Raw genomic sequence first — 15,925 nt, forward strand, 5'->3', positions numbered from 1 at the left:
AATTATTATTTTGGACAATCTGAACATAAAACATAATGGGTACTGGAAATAGATTTGAGTTAAAGATTCTGAATATCCTTGAAACATTTGGGTTAGGGTGCAGTAATACTGATTAATTTTAGACTTTATTCAGGTAATCATGTTTAAAGATGTAAAGGTTATCATAAAAATATAAGAAATAGGCCTTATAACATCCAAAGTAGTAAAGAGATGAAGAATAAAAGAATTTGGCTGAAAAAAAATGAGAGAAAAAAGGAAATAAACTCAGTTGCTCTAGCTTAGGGACTATAAATTTAAACAGAGGCAAAATATAAAATGAGATGACAGAAATAAATCCAATATAAATCACAATAACAATCTAAAACCCATTTTTGTGCTTCTAATCTGATACACATTTTCAGCAAAATAATATAGGATGAGTAAAAATAAAAGAAGTATAAATACAAGGTAAAGATAAAACCAGAATTAACATAATATGAAGCAAAATAGAACTTAAGGCAAAAAGTTTTAATAATGATATAAAAATACACTGCACAAAGATAAAAAATCCTCCCATAAAGATCTTAACACTCATGAGTACTATTTCATCATGGCCAAAAGTTTGTGAACTCAGAATTTCAAGGAAAAAGAGATACAAGAAAAAGTGCACCATTACAGCAGGATATTTCAATTCACTTCTTTCAGAAACAATGGCTAAATCAGCAAAACTATGCTAGAAAGAGTACAAAATATTTTTAAAACCACAAGTGAGAACATTTTCTTAATATGTAGGATCCTCCATTCATAAATTGGCAAAAACATATTTTTTGCAAGCACACACTAAAACATTTTCAAAAACTATTACTCCAAAGTAAGTCTTGACACATTTCAAAGATTCAGCATTATGTAAATCACAATCTTTCAGCAAAATAGAATTATATCAAATTCATTAACAGATAGTTATAGTACATTTGAAAACAAAATGCATACACACTCACTGCTAATTAACATGAATTTGAAAATTATAATTCACATTGTGAAATACTTATAACAGCACATAATAATAATTAAATTGATAACTCTGAAGGAAAATCGTAACTTTGACTTGATATTTTTAGCTAAGGTTATGATTTTCTGACAAAGTATCAATGCAAATTTTAAAATGCTACATAAAAATGACATAGTAAATTCAAATAAACAGAAGGAATGGTATATTGAATGAAACAGAAAAAATCATGATCTCCTTCCTACAAATCAATTTTTTAAAAGATAAGTCAATAGCAAAATAACCAAAGACATGAAAAAGCAAAATTTAGAAGAAAAATGGATAGTCAATAAAATATGAATATATCTTAATCTCACTAGTAATCTGGAAAACTGAGACTAATATAATAAAGTATAATTTCATATATACACAACTGGATAAAATAGAGAAGGAAAAAATACTATAAGGATTATAAAGATGTGAAAAATAGGAAGCCTAACAGGATGCTGATAAGAGTTTATATTTGTACAGTCACTATAGGGCCATCAGGCAAAGGCTGGTATAGATGAAAACGCGTATGTCCCATAATCTTACAGTTCCCTTCCCAGATAGAGCAGTCATCTCTTCTCTTAATGGGAAACATCCAAGACACTCAGTGCATGCTTGAAACCAAAATTTATAGATAGTATGTTTTTTTCTATGCATATATATATATATATATATGTTAACATAACGTAAGTTAAATATAACATAAGCTAACATAAGCTTTAAAAATTTACAAATTAACCACAGTAAAAGACTAACAAATAATAACAAAATAGAACAAACAATACACTAACAAAATTGCCAGTATCACTACTCTTGCACTTTGGGGACATTATTAAGTAAAATAAAGATTACTTGAACACAAGCATCATGATACAATAATAGTCCATCTGGTAACTGTACTGTCTCAGAGAGAAAAATCAGTTTGAAAAATGGACCTGGAGGGCCGGGGATTTAGCTCAGAGGTTTTGCCGCCTGCTATGCAAGCACAAGAACCCGAGTTTGATCCCCGGTACTAAAAAAAAAAAGAAAAAGAAAAAGAAAAGAAAAGTGGACCTGGGGATTTGAACAAAGCAGATTTCAAATCTGTCTATCTATCTATCTATCTAATGTAAATATATTACCTAATGCATATATATTATATAGTGGTAATCTATACAGCCTCTGAATCAAATCACCAAAACCCCAACTATATATTTATATTCTGGTCATATCTAGCTAAAAATCAAATAAAAGAAAACAAAAATACCTTGGAGCCTGTGCATCTTTGAATCATCTTAAATGTGCCAGCAAGGGCTATCTAATCCTGAAGCTCTGTGGGCCATTTTGGACCTTGAATCTTCTAATTGTTGAAATTGAAATTGAAATTGTTGAAATTGAAATTAGCCAAAATAGCTAACCTTTCAAAGTACTTCTTTTCAAGCCAAAGAAAGGAGTTATTCGGCAGGCTGACAGAATTTGAGAGAAAAAAATATTATGGCTACGTTAAAAGGGTGGGCCATCCCCCCCCCCCAAAAAAAGGGTTGGCCATCTTCTCATAGGTAATCTTATTCTTTGGCTCCCCCCAGGTGGCTCTTACTCAGAAAATACAACATGGAGCAATGCTCAGGTGTTCGAATTCTTGCAGCCCCATCTTCCACATCACAGTCCTGCACATCACAGTCCTGCTTCGTTCTCCATCACTGAGTCAATAACAGATTATTATATAATTAGTTTTGCCATACCATATAATTTATACCTCTGCTCCAGCATGTTTACATTTGGATTAGTTTATTTAAATTTTATTAGAATTATTTTGTGTTCAACACTTTCAAATCTATTTAGGCTTCTAATTCACTGTCCTAGTATCCATTATCAGGCACATTAGTAGTCAAAAAATACATATTTATTTGAACTTCCTTGAATTTTTTCTTCTGATCTCTCCATACTATATTTTAAATTATATTTATTATAAAATTCCAAACTTGCTGAGGGCAAGATCATTTGATCTTCTGCATACCCTCCTTATCCTGTTGCCAATCAGTTGAAGGTTCTTTTTGCTCAATTCATATGGAAATCATGAATCCATAAAGTGCAGCCCCACTTGCAGTTCTGATGTCAGCAGATAACACCAGATAATGCTAGATTCCAACAGTTCAAACAGTTGGCTGCTGGTCACTGCCACTGCTGGCTGCCACCACCTGGCACCAGTATGTGCTGGATACCATAGGTTGACTCTGCTGGGTGCTGGTCTCTGCCATTGATCTTCATTAGCTTCTCTCTGGAGCTCTTCAAGACTAATAGCCCTAGTATTTATTGCTCTTACTTTTGAGACAACTGTTCTGCTCACACTACTCAGGGTAAGAAATCTGGGTAGATTTACAAGACTTTCAGAGCCCACACTATGTGAGAAATAATCACAAGCAGGTTTACAGGGCCAAAACTGCAAGTCTTTATTTTAATATGGCCTGTCCTGCAGTAGAGGTGCTTCACTACACTGGAGGGAGTTCTCCTAGACTAACCCAAGATATGTGCGGGGAGTGCTGCTTATATAGCAACTGCAGGACAAATAAGTGCAGGGCTCTAGGACAGCCATAGCTGTCATGGCAGCCACACAGGGAAGCCAAAGAGCTGAAAGCAAAAGAATCTTCTAGAAAGTTAGCTTTGGGGGTTTAAGGTTGTTAACATGGACAAAAATACCTCCATCGCTGATCTTAGTCAATCCAGGTTGCCTTTTTCCTCTTCAAAAAGGCAATAGCAGTACTAGACACCTCAAGTAGCAGGAGCAGGGGAGGAGCATCTCGTCTGTACTCATGTGGAAGTTGGCTGGAAGAGAGTAGCTGCTAGACAACAAAAAAGGACATCAAAGCAAGTGGTCCCAGTCCATGGAGAGGGCATGACAGCTACCAGTGAAGCCATGAGACCCTCCAGCAGCACTAAAACAACCCAGGAGAGTCAGGTGCTTCTTGCCTGTCTCACTAGTACATGGAACTATACAAATAACAATTGCTTCATGCTGTTTGAATGGTGGCTTAAGTAAAAAGATATTTTTATATTTACAATCCAGAGAGCACCAAACCAGTACATTTTTGCAGATGACCTACTGTTTATGCTCCTAGAATTAATAAAAAAAGATAATTTTATAGCTATGCAAGATCAAATCACTGGAGTTAGCAATAATGTTAGAGTAAACTGTATAAAAACAATGAAATTGGCCAGATGTGGTGTGGTGATCCACGCCTATAATCTCAGCTACTCAGGAGGCTGAGACAGGAGGATCACAGGTTAGAGCCCAGTCTAGGAAACTTAGCTAGATCTTGTCTCAAAAAATAGAAAGGAAATAAATAAGAGAGAGAAAGAGAGAGAGAGAAGAGAGAGAGAAGGGGTGGGGATGTAGCTCCTCAGTATTATCAAAACAAACAAAAAACAATGAGGTTGAGTTTTCTGGCTCTCATGAAATTTCTCAATTTCCAAATAAGAGAAAACTTGAAAATTTCTCTTTTGTCATAAACCAAAAATGCACACAATTTATACCATATATCTATAAATGAGACAATTAGAGATTGGGTAATGAAAATGGAAACCATAATAATAAAGGGCAATGGAATATATCACCCCCTCAGCATGCAAACTTGACATAAGAATCATTTTGCACTAAAGGTAATTAAGAAAAAGCTTTCCCTCTGTTATGGATTGTATCTAGATGTTCCCCCAAAGACTCATAAACTAATAAGTGAGTCTTTTCCAAGCTGGCTGGATCTAAGGTATGAGATGCTGGGATTAAGGGTGTGTGGTACTAAATTAGTCCACTGATTAGAATTAGTATAGGTGTAGGTGCAGCTGAATGGATTTACTGAAGACAGAAGCCATCCAGGGTGTGGCTGGCAACAACCAATATGCTTGTAGCCTGGATGGGATAAAAGTGAGCAGCAGGTCACATGCTGCTGCTGCTGCTGCTTCACTACTTCACTGCTTTGCTGCCTTCATCCTGCCATGCCATGAATTCTTTCTCCTCTGTGATGCACCTCTGCCTACCGCCCTGGAGCCAGATGACTATGGACTGAAACTTCTACAAACTGTGGACTAAAATAAACCCTTTCCTCTTTTAACTTTGAGTGTAGCTGGCTTTGTCTCAGCAACAAGAAAAGTAACTAAAACATCCCCGGCTGTAGCTTGTGTTCAGATGTACCCCTAAAGCCTCATGCAAATGAAGTGGAACTTTCTTTTCCAGGGGTGGCTGAATCTGGAAAAATCTGATGCTAAGATTAAGGGTGTGTGATGACTAAACCACTACACACGAGATATTGGTTTGGCACTGCCCTAATCATAGTACTCTGGATGTGATAAAAGGAGCAGAAAGATGTTGCAAAGGTCTCTTGTTGCTTTTGCTGTCTTTCACCGCCATGAACTGTTGCCCCTCTGCCTCTCTGCCTTGGAGTCAGCTGATAAAGAATTAAAACCTCTATGAACTGTAAGCCAAATAAATCCTTTCCCCTTTAACTTTGGATGTTGAGCATTTTGTCTCAGCAATGAGAGAAAAATAACTAACACAAAATTTGGTACCAGAAATGCGGTCATTGCTGTGACGTTACCTGGTCATGTGGCTCAAGAGCCTTTGGAACTGGTTTGTGGGAAGGGAAGAGTTAGGAAAGATTTGGAGATGCCCACTGAAGAAGTAGAACTAGAATGCCTTAAGCTGTTCTGGATGACAAATTCTGACCAGAACTTCAGCCAGAAAGCCAGTAAAGACCAGGCTTGGGAGGTTTCTATTGGGAAGAAGGATTTTCTTGGCCACTGAACTCCAGACAATGTGTATTATGCAGTGGCAGAAAGTTTGCATTTTGCCATGTCCAGAGACTTTGTCTGAGACTCAGACTAAGGACAGCAGACTAATTAATCTAGCAGAAGAAATTTCAAAGCAGTCTAATATTGAGACCATGTCATGACTGCTATTGGGGGCTTTTAGCCAGATCTATGTTGAGAATCAAGAGCAGAGATCCCAACAGAATGATTTAAAACATTTTGATTTTGGCTAAGAAAGAAGCTCCACTAAAGCTGTGGACTGCAAAAATAGAGCATATTTAGATCTTGATTGCTGAGAAGGAATAGGAAAATAGAAAAGATGGCCTGAGGACATCACAAGAAGCAACAGGACCCACCCTTTGCAGCCCCCCAATTGCAAAAGTGAAAGACTTTACTTTGAGAATAAAGTCCCAGAGCACCATGTTCCAGAAGGGTGGCAGCCTAGAGAATTTGTTCCTAGGAATTGGATTCAGAGTGTTCAGTGACCCAGGCACTCAAGCCCTACAGCCAAGAGAGAGGGAAGACTAGCTACAGCTTCAACTGGCAGCAGACCTTGTCATCATCCACAAGGCAGTGGTTTTAGGTACATGCAGAATGAAGAGTTGTGGGGTCAGGAAGGCTTCCACCCAGATTTCAAAAGAAGGCCTGGGAGCCCACGGGCCACCCACTGGAACCTGGTCCCACAGATGCTGCACCCCTCTGGACCATGTGGCACGGATGCCCCACGACATCTGAATCTGCATAGCAGAGGCACCAGGGGGAACCTAAAGGCCATAGTTATGAGCCACAGAAGATAGAGCAGAAGTGAACAGCATCAGAGAGGGCCTTTCTGATGCTCCTTAATGAAAATTGAAACCCAGTGGGAAAGTGAAGAAAATCTCTTCAATAAAAGCACACTGGACCATCGTGGTTGGTAAGTTAGTAAAATCAGCACCTTCCATAGAAACCCTGACTCGCATAGTGGGGAGGACAGCTGGAACCTGCAGTAGAACCTTGCAGAGTTTAATCCTGCAGGAGGTCAGGGACTTCAACTTGGACCTTGCAGCCAGAAATCAGCCTGAATCTCAGTAGACTACTGCTGGCTTGCTGAGACTAATTGACTTAGACCCTCACACTGCTGCCCATATTGCCTACCAGGACAGCAGAGACATATCCTGAGGGAGAACTTTTTTTGGTTGTTTTGCTATATATATATATATATATATATATATATATATATATATATATATATAATTTTTGTTTTTTCTTTTCTTTTTCTCTCTTTCTATCCCTTCTGGCTTTATATTTCTCTCCCTCTTTGTTCCTGTTCCTGTCCCATCCTGCATTTTTTCTCTATCTCTGTCCTTTCGACTGTCACTCTTATAGGAAGGTGAATACAATTTCCAGCTTCCCTATTGTTGTCAATTTGTTCTATACTTGTCTCTGTTCTTTCGCTCTGTCTTTTCCTCCTGTCTTCAACAGATCCCTACAATTTGCGTGATCTTCCCATGTCCTCCAGCCTCACCTCTAACCTTTCCCTCTCCCTCTATCTCTCTACCCCTCCCTCCCCAACCCCTGATAAATCCTTATCCTGAAGGGTAAATTTGCCATATTGAAGGGTTTACTTACTACAAACATATTTTGGGTTGGCCCTAGATTTTGATCTAGCTCACACAGCTAAAGGTGACAGATTAACTGCTACCACAAATTGTCATTTTCTAAACTGTGTTTGATGATGATTGTGTCAACTGGGCTAAGGTGTTGTGATTGATCTAATCAGTTGTCCTCCCTGGTACTGAAAATGAGATTGCCTAAGAGTCATTAGAGACTCAAAGCCTAATATGTCCAGCTATACCTGGAAGATATCTCTGAGAAGAAATCATTCCTTAGGGGCTCTAAACACCAGTAATAAAGATACTCAAAATAAGAACTGTTGGAGTATCAGCCCAGAAATTAAAGCAAAAAATAGCACCAACAACAGAATTAAAAATGAGACACCTTGGCAGGACACAAACACAGACTTCCAGCTCACCAAAGGCAAATTCTGGGGAGAAATGGAAAAATACGATAATCAACAGCCTAGATACCCTGAACTGATAGGACAGGAAGTAACAAAACAGAGAATGAGGCTCTAGAAAAGTTCAAAACAGAAGTAATTTCCCAGAGAACTACAGAGATAGTGAGCAGAGTGAAAGACATGACTAGAGGCTCTAGAACAGAAACAGATAAAAAAAATAGATGAGCTCAGAAACCTGCTGGAAGCCATAAATGCCCAGCATAACAAAGAAATGGAAACCATGATTGCCCAACATAGGAAAGAAATGGAATAAATGAAACAGATTCAAACACATATCCAAGAGATTAAAAACTCCATTGAAAGTATTCACAGCAGATTGAGTGAATGTGAAGATAGAATATCAGATATAGAAGACAAGATTGCAGTTAGTGACCATGAAAACTGAGATTTCTTAAAAATAGTAAGGGACCATGAAAAAATCCAGCACCTGCTAGATGATGACAAGAAGAATGACATAAGACTGATAGGACTCCACAAAAAAACAGAAGAAAGTACAAATGACTTAAAAAAAACTGTTCACAGAAGTAATAGTAAAAACTTCCCAGACAGAGGTAGAGAATAGGACATACAGATAAGTGAGGCATACAGAACTCTAGCTAGCCATGATATAAAAAAAAAAGCTACACCTCACCATATAACAGTCAAGATCCCAGAAATGCAACAGAAGAGCAAAACCCAACAAGCAGTTGGAGAAAATAAACAAATCACCTGCAAAAGAAAGCCCACCAAAATCACAGCAGATTTCTCAACATAAACCGTCAAGGCAAGGAGAGCCTGGAGTGAAGTATTTCAAGCCCTAAAAGAAAATAACTTCCAACCTAGACTGTTGTATCCTGCAAAATTATCTTTCAAAATCAATGGGGAAATTAGATACTTCCACAACAAAGAACACCTGAGAAATTTCATGAACACAAAACCAGCACTCCAAACAATTCTAAACAATATCCTAGAAAAAGACAATGAAGGTCACAACTCCATGAGGCCCAACAGAGGAAAGCCACTAGGCCAGACAAGAAACTAAAGGGAAAAGGGGAAAAATAAAAGAGCCAACAGCAGAAAAACATCATGACAAGGATGAGTCAATATTTATCAATTATAACCATCAAGGTTAATAATGGCCTCAATTCACAAATAAAAAGAAATAGACTGGCAGAATGGATTAAGAAGCAAAATCCAACAATATGTTGTATAAAAGAAACACACCTAATTAAAAAAGAAATTCATAGACTGAAAGTAAAAGGATGCAAAACAGTTCTCCATGTGACAGGAACCTGGAAAAAAGCAGGGGTAGCAATCTTATTCACAGACAAAATAGATTTCAAACCAAAGCTACTTAAGAGAGACAAAGATGGTCACTACATCCTTGTGAAGGGAATAATCCAAGAGGAAGAGATGACAGTCATAAATATGTATGCACTGAATATGAATGCCCCTAACTATACAAAACAAATATTAATGGACATGAAAAACCAAATAAGCATTAATACAATTGTAGTGGGGGACCTCAATACCCCACTGTCACAAATAGATAATCTAGACAAAAAAATCAACAATGAAATTCTAGTACCGAACCAAGCTTTGGAACAAATGGACATAATAGATGTCTACAGAGTGTTCCACTCCAGAAAATCAGAATATACATTCTTTTGGGCTGCACACAGGTCATTCTCCAAAACAGATCACATGCTACCTCATAGCCCATGTTTAAGTGAATGCAAAAGAATTGAAGTTACCCGCTGTATATTATCAGAACATAGAGCAATAAAACTGAAGATCAATAGCATAAGAAACCGCAAACCAACCCCCAACACATGGAAATTGAATAACATGCTCCTGAACAACTAATGGGTCACAGAGGAAATTAAAGAAGAAATTAGACAGTTTCTACAAGTAAATGATAATGCCAGCACAACATACAGGAATCTATGGGACACAATGAAAGCAGTTCTATGAAGGAAATTCATAGCAGTGAATGCCAATATTAGGAAAACAGAGAGAGCTCAAATAAACAACCTAATGCAAAACCTCAAGCTCCAAGAAAAAGAAGAGTACCACAAACCCAAAGCTCATACAAGAGAAGAAATTATAAAGGTCAGAGCAGAAATCAATGCAATGGAGACTAAGAGTATGATACAAAAAAATCAATGAATAAAAGAGTTGGTTTTTTGAAAGAATAAATAAAATCGATAAACCCTTAGCCAACCTTATCAAAAAAGGAAAGAAAAGGCTAAAATCCATGCAATTAAGAATGAAAATGGTGAAGTCACAACAGATCCAGCAGAAATGCAGACCATCATTACCTACTTCAAGAGCCTGTACTCTAATAAAATGGAAAACACCAAAGAAATGGACACATTACTAGATACATATGAATTGCCAAAGTTAAATGAAGAGGATAGAAAAATTCAAAACACTCCAATTACAGTGAAATTGAAAACATAATTAAAACCTTACCAACAAAAAAAAAGCCCAGATCCTGTTAGCTTCACTGCTGAATTCTACAAGACATTTAAAAAGAACTATTGCTGTTACTCTTTAAACTCATCAAGGAAATTGAAAGGAAAGCAATACTTCCAAATTCATTCCTGGAAGCAAGTGTTACATTGATTCCAAAACCAGGGAAAGACCCAACTCAAAAAGAGAATTACATGCCAATATCCCTAATGAGTATAGATGCAAAAATCCTCAAGATACTGGCAAACAGAATACCCAGGGTCATCAAGAAGATCATACACTGACCAAGTCAGATTTATCCCAGGGATGCAAGGATGGTTCAACATGTGTAAATCAATAAATGTAATACACTATATTAACAGAGCAAAGGACAAAAACCATATGGTCATCTCAATAGATGCAGAAAAAGCATTAAACAAAATCCAACACCCATTCATGATAAAAGCCCTACAAAAAATTGGAATAGAAGGTCTGTATCTCAACCTGATTAAGGCTAACTATGAAAAACCAACAGCCAACATCATACTAAATGGTCAAAAACTGAAAACTTTCATGTTAAAATCAGGAACAAGACTAGGATGCCCACTATCACCACTCCTGTTCAATATAGTTCTGGAAACATTAGCCACAGCAATTAGAAAAGAGAAAGAAATAAAAGGAATAAAGATAGGAAAGGAAGAAGTTAAACTGCCATCATTTGCTGACAATATGATACTTTACATAGAAGACCCAATAAACTCGACCAAAGGACTTCTAGACCTAATTGACAGATTCAGTAGAGTAGCTGAATACAAGGTCAACACTCAAAAATCAATAGCCTTTTTGGGCACAAATAACAGACTCACTGAGAGAGAAATTAAAGAAACAATTCATTTTACAATAGCATCCAAAAAAATGAAATATCTAGGAATCATTCTAACAAAGGAAGCAAAAGACCTCTACACAGAAAACTACAGCACTCTGAAAAAAGAGATCAAAGAGGATATCAGAAAATGGGAAGACATCCCTTGTTCCTGAGTAGAAAGAACCAATATAGTGAAAATGGCCATACTTCCAAAACTGCTGTATAGATTTAATGCAATGCCGATTGAAATTCCAACAGTATATTTCACAGAACTAGAGAAAGCAATCCAAAAATTCATGTGGAACCAGAAGAGACCTAGAATAGCATGGCACTGGGTATCACAATCCCCACCTTGAAACTATACTACAAAGCTACTGTGATAAAAACAGCATGGTACTGGCAAAGGAAAAGACCCAAGAATCAGTGTAATAGGTTCAATAGATTAGAAGATGCAGAAACAACTCCAAACATACTCAGCCACCTCATCTTTGACAAAGGAGCCAACCATCCTCACTGGAGAAAAGATAGCCTCTTTAATAAATGGTGTTGGAAAAATTGGATTTCAACATGCCAAAGATTAAAACTAGACCCATATCTATCACCATGCACTAAACTAAGATCGAAGTGGATTAAAGATCTAAATATTAAAATAGAAACAATAAACTTCCTGGAAAATAAGTTAGGTAGAACTCTCGAAGACATTGGCATAGGAAAAGATTTTATGAACAAAACCTCAATAGCAGGGAAACTCACACAAAGAATCAACAAGTGGGATATCATCTTATTAAAAAGCTTCTGCACTGTAAGAGAAACCACCAACAGAGCTAAGAGACAACCTACGATGTGGAAAAAAAATTTTAGCAGCTGTACCTCTGACAAAGGACTACTATCTAGAATATATAAAGAACTGAAAAATATTAGACCTCCCAAACTTAAAGACCCAATTCAAAAATGGGCATCTGAAATGAACAGGCATTTCTCAGACAAAGAAGTAAAGCAGCAAATAAACATAAGAAAATATGTTTAGCATCACTGGTCATTCAAGAGATGCAGATGAAAACAGCACTGAGATTCCACCTCACCCCAGAAAGAATGGCTGCTCTGAAGAAATCAACCAATAACAAATGTTGCCAGGGTTGTGGGGAGAAAGGAACCCTTCTCCATTGTTGGTGGGAGTGCAGACTGGTGCACCCATTGTAGAAATCAGTATGGAGATACCTCAAAGAACTAGGTCTAGAGGTCCCATTTGACCCAGCTATTCCCCTGCTGGGTATCTTCCCAAAAGAATTAAAAGAATCATACCACCATGATATATGTGCATCCATGTTTATAGTGGCACAGTTTATAATAGCTAAAGCTTGGAAACAGCCCAAGTGCCCATCAACTGGAAATGGATAAAGAAGATGTGGGTTTTTTATAAAATGGAGTACTATTCAGCCAGAAAGAATGAGAAACTAGAGGCATTTATAGCAAAATGGATGCACATTGAGGCCATACTCTTAAGTGAAATAAGTAGGACATGTGTAAATACTGAATAATTTCTCTAGTGTGAGAAACTGAAATTGTAAGTAATGATTAAAATGAATAATTGATAATTTAAAATAGGAAGAAAAGGTCCAAAGGAGTAGGGGAAGTGGGAGGGGTAGGGAAAGGAAAGAAGGGAAAGGAAAAATTATGAGAAAAGGAAAAATTGGAAACAATGTCTTTGTAAATAGGGAAGGGTGGAGGGGGTGAAGGGAGGACAGGAAATGGGGAAAAAATAAGTACCAAGATTTATCATGTACAGGTACAAGTACCCAATGATAAATGTAAATGTATTGTATACCTAAAATGTACCAATAAAAGAATTTAAGGAAGGAAAAAAAAAGAAGGCCTTGGAGGCCAGACAGTGTGCCCCTGAGAGGGCAGTGTATGAAGCTGTGGGTGAAGCTGAAGGTGCAGTGGAGACCCCAGAAGTTTGTAGAAGCCAGGATAGTATATCACCTGGTGAAATCTGCAAGGAGGGAGCAGAGCTGTCCCAAGAGAAAAGCTGTGAGAGCTACAACTACCAGCAGTGCCATAGAGGTGGAGCCAACCAATCCCTTTGGAGTTTACAACTTGCCACAGATTCCTAGGGATGCTGTAAGTGTAACTATGAGATTTAATGTTTACCTTGGTGGAAAGTGTAGTGGAGACCCCAGAAGTTTAGAGAAGCCAGGAGTTTGGATCATCTGAGGAAAGCTGCAAGGAGGGAGCAGAACCAGCCCAAGAAAGAAGCCATGGGAGCTACAACCATCTGCAGTGCCATAGATTGTGGGGGATGCTTGAAGTGGAACTGTGGGATTTTCCCGGGTGGATTTTGGTCTTGTTTTGGTCCCATTCCTTTGTATACCCCGGTTTTTAAGTTTTGGAATCAAAATGTCTATCTTATGCCCTTCAATGTTGGATGTGTTTAACTTTCTTTTCATTTAAGGGCTTGTAGCTGAGAGTTTGCCTTAAATCTCAGAGGAGACTTTGGACTTGGATGTTTCAGCAATGCTGAAACTGTTAGGACTTTAGCAACTCTTGGAGATGGACTAAATGCTTTTTTGTGTACAGGGATATGCAAGAGTCTTTGGAGGACCAGGGGCAGAATGTTATTGGAAGGTGGCTGAATTTGCAATGTGTGATGCTGGGATTAAGGGTGTGTGATTACTAAACCACTACATGTGAGTGATTGGTTTGACATCACCCTAATTCCAGGAGACTGGGTGGGATACAAAGGGCAGAAAGATGCTGTTAAGGTCTCTTGCTGCTTTTACTGTCTTTTGCCACCATAAACTTTTGCCCATCTGCCTCTCTGCCTCTCTGCCTCTCTGCCTCTCTGCCTTGGAGCTAGCCAATTATGGACTAAAACCTCTACAAACTGTATGCTAGATAAACCCTTTCCACTTTAAATTTGAATGTTGGGTATTTTGTCTCAGCAAAAGAGAAAAGTAACTAACACACCTGCTAATTCTAAAAACAGGACATAAAGTTGTAAAAATGTTTCTTCTTCTTTCTCTACCAGAAAGGATGGAGGTCAATCATTGGACATGACTATAGACCCTGTCAGCCCAGAATCCAGATACCTGAGGAATCTACATAAACTCTACCAACCAGGCTTTTTCTTCCACCAGGACTTCCACCTACAGTCACCCTCAGTACCCTATAGGATTGGGTCCAGGACCTTCAGTGGACACCAAAATCCATGGACATTCAAATCCTTTCTATAAAATGGTGTGATGTTTGCATATGACCTATGTACATCCTCCTGTATATTTTAAATCATCTCCAAATTACTTATAATACCTCAATCAGGGTAAATACTATGTAAACATTATGTAATATTATGGAAATACTATGTAAACCATTATTTAGTGAGTAATGACAAGAAAAAATGCCTATGTTCAGCACACTTTTTTTTTTTTGGTACCGGGGATCGAGCTTGGGTCCTTGTGCTTGGGCCACAGGCAGCGAAACCACTGAGCTAAATCCCCAGCCCCAGCACACTTTTTTTTCAAAATATTTTTTATCTGAGGTTGGCTGAATCCACTGATGCAGAACCCACAGGCCTGGACAGCTGATGCTATTGACCTTCCCACAATTTGCTGCCCTAGGAACTCAAACTCCTTTCCCTTTGTCTTGTCACTTCCTAGAAAATGTATTGTTCTTTTGTTAAGAAACTATATAACCTCAAATTTTAACCATCCCTTTGCGGTCCGCATCCCTGAGTACTCCCATGTACAAGTATAATACACCTAATAAACTCCTGTTTTTCTCTTCTTTGTCTATTTTTTGTCAATTTAATTTATCAGGCCACAGCCAATAAACCTAAACTAATTTTTCCTACCCTATAACAAAACACTTTAACATCAGTTATAATAGTGCTTAAACAAACTGCACAAAGCATGACAATTTGTTTTTTACTGTCACATGTTGTCATCATAGTGTCTTTGTAGGCAAGGATTTCAAATTAAAACAAAAAATCCAAAATCCTCACCAGGAGAATTTTTAAAAGGAACAAATATTGTGTGCAAATGAGTAATCTCCTGGGCAGAGTCAGACAACATCTTCCCTAAGGGTCAGCTGCTAATTACTTCACTCTCCAAGGAAGGGTAAAACAGCTATGAGTGCCCCAATTCTGTAAAAACATTATCATCTAATGAGTGAAGAAAGTGTGACTGTGTAATAGTAAAGGAGGAAATGCATTGTTAAGTGTGATACTAACAACAAGGGTCTAATGTGTATATTTCATTCACAATGCAGAGAAAAACAGATTTAAATTATTGATGAATTTGATATTAGAAAGTTAAAACTACGTAGTTCTAAAAAAGATGTCTTTTTTTTAAATCAAAGTCTACCAACTGTCTCAGAAAGCATCTGCAGTTTGAAGGAAGATTTTAAAATAATGATCATACATGCTATTTAAGCTAACAGGCATAATGAAAAGAATTTAAGTTTTGTTCTTTCTGTTTGACTCTATTCTGTGTAGTATACATATACTGTATCTCATTCCACAAGAAGTTCAGAGGGATTCTCAAGTAGATGGTACATTTGTTGAAATTGAAACTTTAAGGAGTGACTTTCACATTAAGAAATCTTCCATATGATTTAGCAGTCAACCCAGGATTTGCAGTTTCTCAAATTCCCTCTGATATTTTTCCCTTTGGAGTTTTCTCCCAGCATGTTCCCTTTGCCCATTTTCTAAGGCTAAAAACCCCAATCACTGTTCCTAGTCAAGTCTTCCGTGAAACTGAACACAATTTTTTTCTTCCTTTGA

The 15,925-nt window shown here is 37.6% G+C and overlaps 1 protein-coding gene across 1 annotated transcript in view; it reads left to right on the plus strand.

Moving 5' to 3' along the window:
- Positions 1 to 15,131, plus strand: part of Ccdc192 (coiled-coil domain containing 192) — a 109,607-nt gene extending 94,476 nt beyond the window's left edge. Inside the window, exon 5 of the mRNA XM_087180561.1 lies at positions 14,174 to 15,131. Coding sequence (XP_087036687.1) covers positions 14,174 to 14,251 — 78 coding nt within the window. The 3' untranslated portion in view covers positions 14,252 to 15,131. The remainder of the gene's footprint in view (positions 1 to 14,173) is intronic.
- The last annotated feature ends 794 nt before the right edge of the window (positions 15,132 to 15,925 follow it).

This window comes from Heterocephalus glaber, unplaced genomic scaffold (assembly GCF_053883595.1).
Source record: "Heterocephalus glaber isolate CG9 unplaced genomic scaffold, H.glaber_assembly_v1.0 deba00001463, whole genome shotgun sequence".
In the NCBI taxonomy this organism is placed as follows: domain Eukaryota; kingdom Metazoa; phylum Chordata; class Mammalia; order Rodentia; family Bathyergidae; genus Heterocephalus; species Heterocephalus glaber.